General features: G+C 45.6%; 1 protein-coding gene across 1 annotated transcript; it reads left to right on the top strand.

Moving 5' to 3' along the window:
* The first annotated feature begins 793 nt into the window (after positions 1 to 793).
* LOC124681974 (cytochrome P450 94B3-like) lies at positions 794 to 2,329 on the top strand. The gene has a single exon (XM_047216743.1). It carries the CDS (start codon positions 794 to 796, stop codon positions 2,327 to 2,329), a length of 1,536 nt encoding a protein of 511 aa, XP_047072699.1.
* Positions 2,330 to 8,253: the final 5,924 nt, after the last annotated feature.

Below are 8,253 nucleotides of genomic sequence, written 5' to 3'. Positions count from 1 at the left end.
GCCGACAAGAAAAAAAGATTTACCGGGTATGCTGTTTGAGCCCCCTTTAATATAAACTAGGTATTTCACCTATATATTCTGCGTGCCTGTAGAATACACCACTGACTTATGTAGTATTGTTTTTAGAAGTTTTTGACACTTTTAAATACTGTTATCGAATTTAGAAAAAAATAACGGGATCCATGTAGCCGAGCTTCATTTGTGATTCCGGACTTTATGCACTCGTTTGTTAATGCCAAAGAGCCGCTCACTCCTTCAACGGATCTACAATATGTGGCCGTAAACTATTCTTATATTGAAGTTCATGCTAAGATCCGCGAGACCTTGATCTGCACAACTTAGTTATACTACTTCGGGTTTCTCTAACGCTTAGTCAACTGAGACTTAACTTATGTCTTAGTTAAATTACATCAACGTGTTTCAATGCGGGTCTAAACAAAGTACAAACATCAGCAAACATGAATCTTCAAGCAGAAACAAAATCCAACACTGTAACACGTGACTGAGACATAAGCTACGTCTCAGCTAGCTGAAACTTAGCAATTTCGTTAGAAAAAAAGTTAAAAACATATTTTTAGAGGAGGGAGTATTACGTCAAATGTATGAAAGTCAAATGCTCCTAAACAAAGCATAGAACATGTACTCCATAGCGATAATAATATAGTAACCCGATGAATCAAATACGTATTTTAATCGGAAGCAAACTCCATATCGTCGATTCCATCAACCGTGAAAGGGAACCAAAAACCTTGACCTCTGATCGAAAGCACAGGCCTGGCACCACTCACCGGCCATGGATTTCTCTGTGACCTCATCTCCGCCCCTTCTCCTGATCTTCTTCCTCCTCCTGCCTCTCCTATGCTTTCCCTGCCTGCGCCAGGACCCAAAGAAGCAGCCTCGCGCCCATGGGCTCAAGGTGTACCCCATCGTCGGCACTTTGCCGCACTTCGTCAAGAACCAGGACCGCTTCCTCGAGTGGTACACCGGCGTCATGCAGAACAGCCCAATCCATACCCTGTCCTTCAAGGTGTTGGGCCTCACCGGCGGCGCCATCACCGCCGACCCGGCAAACCTGGAGCACATACTTAAGACGAACTTCGGGAACTACCCCAAGGGCGAGCTCTCGGTGTCCATGCTCGAGGACTTCCTCGGCCACGGCATCTTCAACTCGGACGGCGAGCAGTGGCTGTGGCAGCGCAAGGCCGCCAGCTACGAGTTCAGCAAGCGCTCGCTGAGGAACTTCGTGGTGGACGCTGTCCGTTTCGAGGTCGTCGAGAGGCTGCTACCGCTGCTCGAGCGGGCGGAGCGGGACGGGCAGACGGTGCTGGACGTGCAGGACGTTCTGGAGCGCTTCGCGTTCGACAACATATGCCGCGTAGCGTTCGGCGAGGACCCGGCTTGCCTCGCCGAGGACGGCATGGCCGCGCCGGAGAGCGCGGAGTTCATGGCCGCGTTCAACGACGCGCAGAACGCCATCATGGCCCGTTTCATGTCGCCCGTCAAGTGGCTGTGGCGCGTCAAGCGGGTGCTCGGCATGGAGCCCGAGAGGCGGATGCGCTCGGCCCTGGCCACCATCCACGGTTACGCTGACAAGATCATCAGGGAGCGCAGGGAGGCCGGGCAGCTGGCGCACAGGGACGACGACTTCCTGTCGAGGTTCGCTGCGGCCGGCGAGCACAGCGACGAGAGCCTCCGCGACGTGGTCACCAACTTCATCCTCGCCGGCCGCGACACCACCTCGTCCGCGCTCACCTGGTTCTTCTGGCTCGCGTCCACCCGGCCCGACGTGGAGGCCAAGATTCTGCGCGAGGTCCGCGCGGCGCGCGCGTCCGGCGGCGAAGGCGCGTCGGCGACGTTCAGTTTCGACGAGCTGCGCGAGATGCACTACCTCCACGCGGCCATCACCGAGTCAATGCGGCTGTACCCACCGGTGGCCGGCGACACGCACAGCTGCAAGGCGGACGATTTCCTCCCGGACGGCACGTTCGTCGGGAAAGGATGGCTGATGACATACTGCGCCTACGCGATGGCGCGGTTGGAGAGCATCTGGGGCGAGGACTGCGAGGAGTTCAGGCCGGAGCGGTGGCTGGACGAGGAGGGCGCGTTCCGGCCGGAGAACCCGTTCAAGTACCCGGTTTTCCACGCCGGGCCGAGGATGTGCCTCGGCAAGGAGATGGCCTACATACAGATGAAGTCCATCGTGGCGTGCGTGCTGGAGAGGTTCAGCTTAAGGTACGTTGGCGGCGACGGGCATCCCAAGCTCATCATGGCGCTCACGCTGCGGATGGGTGGCGGCTTGCCGATGCAGGTGAAGAAACAGAGGGGCTAGCCAGCTAGCTAGGCTACTTGGACAAGGTCATCTTGTCATTTACTACCTCCGCTTTCAAGAAATAATGTGTTCTCGTTTTACGTGTTTTTTTTGTTTGACCAAGAATTACTTTAGATATATAAAGATTGTTTGTATGAAATTAGCATCATTAGAAAATGCTTTTTAATACGAATCCAACGGTGCTAATTAATATAATCAAGATTTTTTTTGCTCAATTTTTATGGTCAAAGTTCGTCTTAGAATACGTGTGCGTCTTATTTCTTGAAACGGAGGTAGTATCACAATTGGACAAATAACTGATGTAATATTGTTCTGAGCTTGTGCAATGCGATACACCACATACATGAAAGGTAGACGGTTGGGCTGCCGAGCTTGATAAGCAGGGGCGGAGCCAGGATTTAGGTATAGGGGGCGAGCCAGAGGTGGAGTCGAAAAATTATTCTGTGTTTGCACAAGCTGCTAGATTTTTTTCTCGTATAACTGTCCGGGTAATTGTCGAACCATCAATAATGGACACGACACAAATTTTGAGCGTAAACCAGCATAACCATAACTCATGAATATAAAGTTTACATAAATAATATAGATGAAAACACTTGGATTTCCTGCAAGCACTTTCTACCGAGCTTGAGTGTAATAATTATTCTCGATGGACTAGCACTTCAATTGTGCACATACGCGAAGACAGTTGCTCAGTTTTGTGTATAGCATTACCAGCGTACCTCTAAATTTGAGCGATTAATCAGGAATAGCAAGGAGTTTCTGTCCTCCATGATGGTGATTGGTGAGGCGCTGCAGCAGTCGGCAGGATCGACACATCAGCGCAGTGGCTAGCGCGACGACATCGCGAGTCAGTTTCCAAGCGGGGTAGGGGCTACCTTTTAGCCTAGTTTGCAGCCATGGCAAATCGATCTTAGATTAGGGTAAAAGACATGACCCGCTCATACGTACTCGATCGGTATTACAGAAAAGGATCGTGCTCCAGGAGGATGGTCAAAACTGGGCTGGGCAATGGGCTTCGGTGTGTACAAGTACGTGCAGAGTCACACATTGTAAGTATGGGCTGGCCTTGAGTAAGTGTTAGTAGCGATCTGCGTCGATTAGCTTCCGTAGAAAAGAAGAATAAGCTTCGATTGGTACGATTACACTGCTCCTAGGTATGCATACCTATAAGGCTAGGTTACAAGAGAAAGTACCCGGTTAGGGTTTCCGTCCTCTCCGTCTCTGGTGGCGAGTTTGAGTCGAGGGCGGTAGGGTTTCCCAAGGGGTTCTTTACCGTCTTCGTGCTAGGCCTCTCGGAAGGAGAGGTGTGTATGGCGATCGTTCTCCAAGGTCGCTTCTGCTGTGGTTAGGGCTCTGCGCTCTCTCCCGGGATGTCGGAAACCGGGTCGAGGCGAGCGCGACGGACGGGACGGGGTTAGCTGGAGCAGGGGAGGAGGTGAGAAGGAGGGGAGTGAGGTGGATGGGAGCAAGTCCACGCCAGGTCATACGCAGGCCGGTGGTGATGATGGGATCGACTCCATGTTTGGAAACCTTGAGATCGGTGAAGATGAATTTGACGACTTTGTTCTACAGGAGGATGAGAAAGAGTTGGCTGAAAGTATTCGTTGGCTTGCAGTCACAAGGGTTAATTGTCGGAAGAGATTCAGCCATGAATCTCTTTTTCAACAGATGATCGCTGCTTGGAATTCTTCGCAGAAGATTAATATCAGAGCAGTCAACGATAACAGGTTTGTGATACAATGCTTCTGTTTAGCTGATTGGGAGAAAGTAATGGAGAGAGGCCCTGATACGTCTCCGACGTATCGATAATTTCTTATGTTCTATGCCATATTATTGATGATACCTACATGTTTTATGCACACTTTATGTCATATTCGTGCATTTTCTGGAACTAACCTATTAACAAGATGCCGAAGTGCCGGTTCCTGTTTTCTGCTGTTTTTGGTTTCAGAAATCCTAGTAACGAAATATTCTCGGAATTGGACGAAACGAAGACCCAGGGGCCTATTTTTCCACGGAGCTTCCGAGAAGACCGAAGAGCATACGAAGTGGGGCCACGAGGTGGCGACACCACATGGCGGCGCGGCCAAGGGGGCCCGCGCCGCCCTATGGTGTGGGCCCATCGTCGGGCCCCGACTCTGCCCTTCCGCCTACTTAAAGCCTCCGTCGCGAAACCCCCGATGCGAAAAACCACGATACGGAAAACCTTGCGAGACGCCGCCGCCGCCGATCCCATCTCGGGGGATTCCGGAGATCTCCTCCGGCACCCTGCCGGAGAGGGGATTCATCTCCCGGAGGACTCTACACCGCCATGGTCGCCTCCGGAGTGATGAGTGAGTAGTTCACCCCTGGACTATGGGTCCATAGCGGTAGCTAGATGGTTGTCTTCTCCTCATTGTGCTTCATTGTTGGATCTTGTGAGCTGCCTAACATGATCAAGATCATCTATCTGTAATACTCTATGTTGTGTTTGTCGGGATCGGATGGATAGAGAATACCATGTCATGTTAATTATCAAGTTATTACATATGTGTTGTTTATGATCTTGCATGCTCTCCGTTACTAGTAGAGGCTCTGGCCAAGTTTTTACTTTTAACTCCAAGAGGGAGTATTTATGCTCGATAGTGGGTTCATGCCTGCATTGACACCGGGACGGTGACGTAAAGTTCTAAGGTTGTGTTGTGCTTGTTGCCACTAGGGATAAAACATTGGCGCTATGTCCGAGGATGTAGTTGTTGATTACATTACGCACCATACTTAATGCAATTGTCCGTTGTTAGCAACTTAATACTTGGAGGGGTTCGGATGATAACTCTGAAGGTGGACTTTTTAGGCATAGATGCAGTTGGATGGCGGTCTATGTACTTTGTCGTAATGCCCAATTAAATCTCACTATACTTATCATGTCATGTATGTGCATTGTTATGCCCTCTCTATTTGTCAATTGCCCGACTGTAATTTGTTCACCCAACATGCTTTTATCTTATGGGAGAGACACCTCTAGTGAACTGTGGACCCCGGTCCATTCTTTTAATACTGAAATACAAATCTGCTGCAATACTTGTTTTTACTGTTTTCTCTGCAAACAATCATCTTCCACACAATACGGTTAATCCTTTGTTACAGCAAGCCGGTGAGATTGACAACCTCACTGTTTCGTTGGGGCAAAGTACTTTGGTTGTGTTGTGCAGGTTCCACGTTGGCGCCGGAATCTCTGGTGTTGCGCCGCACTACATCCCGCCGCCATCAACCTTCAACGTGCTTCTTGACTCCTACTTGGTTCGATTAAACCTTGGTTTCTTATCGAGGGAAACTTGCCGCTGTGCGCATCACACCTTCCTCTTGGGGTTCCCAACGGACGTGTCAACTACACGCATCAAGCAATTTTCTGGCGCCGTTGCCGGGGAGATCAAGACACGCTGCAAGGGGAGTCTCCACTTCTCAATCTCTTTACTTTGTTTTTGTCTTGCTTTATTTTATTTACTACTTTGTTTGCTGCATTATATCAAAACACAAAAAAAAATTAGTTGCTAGCTTTACTTTATTTACTGTCTTGCACTCTATATCAAAAACACAAAAAATTAGTTTACTTGCATTTACTTTATCTAGTTTTCTTTATTTACTACTGGTAAAATGGCCAACCCTGAAAATACTAAGTTGTGTGACTTCACTAGCACAAATAATAATGATTTCTTATGCACACCTATTGCTCCACCTGCTACTACAGCAGAATTCTTTGAAATTAAACCTACTTTACTTAATCTTGTCATGAGAGAGCAATTTTCTGGTGTTAGTTCTGATGATGCTGCTGCCCATCTCAATAATTTTGTTGAACTATGTGAAATGCAAAAATATAAAGATGTAGATGGTGACATTATAAAGTTAAAATTGTTCCCTTTCTCATTAAGAGGAAGAGCTAAAGATTGGTTGCTATCTCTGCCTAAGAATAGTATTGATTCATGGACTGAATGCAAGGATGCTTTTATTGGTAGATATTATCCCCCTGCTAAAATTATATCTTTGAGGAGTAGCATAATGAATTTTAAACAATTAGATAATGAACATGTTGCTCAAGCTTGGGAAAGAATGAAATCTTTGGTTAAAAATTGCCCAACCCATGGATCGACTACTTGGATGATCATCCAAACCTTCTATGCAGGACTAAATTTTTCTTCGCGGAATTTATTGGATTCAGCTGCTGGAGGTACCTTTATGTCCATCACTCTTTGTGAAGCAGCAAAGCTCCTTGATAATATGATGGTTAATTACTCTGAATGGCACACGGAAAGAGCTCCACAAGGTAAGAAGGTAAATTCTGTTGAAGAATCCTCTTCCTTGAGTGATAAGATTGATGCTATTATGTCTATGCTTGTTAATGGTAGGACTAATGCTGATCCTAATAATGTTCCGTTAGCTTCATTGGTTGCTCAAAATTCTAGACCGAATCCTGCTAATAATAACTCTTATGGTAGATATGTTTCGCCTAATGAGGAAAAGATGTTAGAAATTGAAAGATCCACCAAGAGCTTTATGCAATCACAATATGAGCAAAATAAATTGTTTACTAAAACTATGAATGAGCAATCTGCCTTGTTGAAGAATATAGGAAATCAACTTGAAAATTTGAATATGGAGATTTCGGGTTGCAAACTAAACTTGCAAATGCTCGAAACCCGAATCTCATACATGTCTACGTCACAATCTTCTTTAATTAATAAAATGGCTGCTAAACCTGATGATATTGAAAATAAAATTGTTAGTACAGCAAATGCCATCCAAGTTAGAATTAATGAGAATATAAGATTAATGGCTGAACTGCGTGCTAGGTGGGATAGAGAAGAAAATGAAAAACTAGCTAAAAAGGAAAATGTAGCTAAAGTTTGGACTATTACCACCACTAGCAATGCTAATGATTCATATATTGCTGCACCTCCTACTATCAATGATAAAATAATTGGTGTTGGCAATGCTTCTACTCCTAGTGCAAAGCGCGCAAAATTACCTGAAACTGACTAAAACTGCTGAAACCGCTTGTGATAAAGCTGCTGAAATTTTTTCCAACCTTGGGGATGATAATCCCATTGCTTTAGATTGTAATGATTTAGATTTTGATGATTGCCACATCTCTGAAGTTATAAAGTTCTTACAAAAACTTGCTAAGAGTCCCAATGCTAGTGCTTGTAAACTTGGCTTTCACAAAACATATTACAAATGCTCTCATAAAAGCTAGAGAAGAGAAACTAAAACTTGAAACTTCTATTCCTAGAAAGCTAGAGGATGGTTGGGAGCCCATCATTAAAATGAGAGTCAAAGATTTTGATTGTAATGCCTTATGTGATCTTGGTGCATGTATTTCTGTTATGCCTAAAAAAGTCTATGATATGCTTGACTTGCCACCATTGAAAAACTGTTATCTGGATGTTAATCTCGCTGACAATGCTAAAAAGAAACCTTTGGGGAGAGTTGATAATGTTCATATTATGGTTAACAATAACCTTGTCCCCGTTGATTTTGTTGTCTTGGATATTGAATGCAATGCATCTTGCCCCATTATATTGGGAAGACCTTTTCTTCGAACCGTTGGTGCTACTATTGATATGAAGGAAGGTAATATTAAATATCAATTTCCTCTCAAGAAAGGTATGGAACACTTCCCTAGAAAGAGAATGAAGTTACCTTATGATTCTATCATTAGAACAAATTATGATGTTGATGCTTCGTCTCTTGATGTTACTTGATATACACTTTCGCGCCTAGCTGAAAGGCGTTAAAGAAAAGCGCTTATGGGAGACAACCCATGTTTTTACTACAGTATTTTTGTTTTATATTTGTGTCTTGGAAGTTGTTTACTACTGTAGCAACCTCTCCTTATCTTAGTTTTATGTTTTGCTGTGCCAAGTAAAGTCTTTGATAGAAAAGTA

Source organism: Lolium rigidum, unplaced genomic scaffold (assembly GCF_022539505.1).
Source record: "Lolium rigidum isolate FL_2022 unplaced genomic scaffold, APGP_CSIRO_Lrig_0.1 contig_63767_1, whole genome shotgun sequence".
Classification (NCBI taxonomy): domain Eukaryota; kingdom Viridiplantae; phylum Streptophyta; class Magnoliopsida; order Poales; family Poaceae; genus Lolium; species Lolium rigidum.
The sequence above is the reverse complement of the archived record's forward strand: the minus strand, read 5'-3'. Positions and strand labels throughout refer to the sequence as shown.

What these genes read in the sequence shown, in the direction of transcription:
- LOC124681974 (XM_047216743.1), top strand. Translation starts at nt 794, where the DNA reads ATGGATTTCTCTGTGACCTCATCTCCGCCCCTTCTCCTGATCTTCTTC.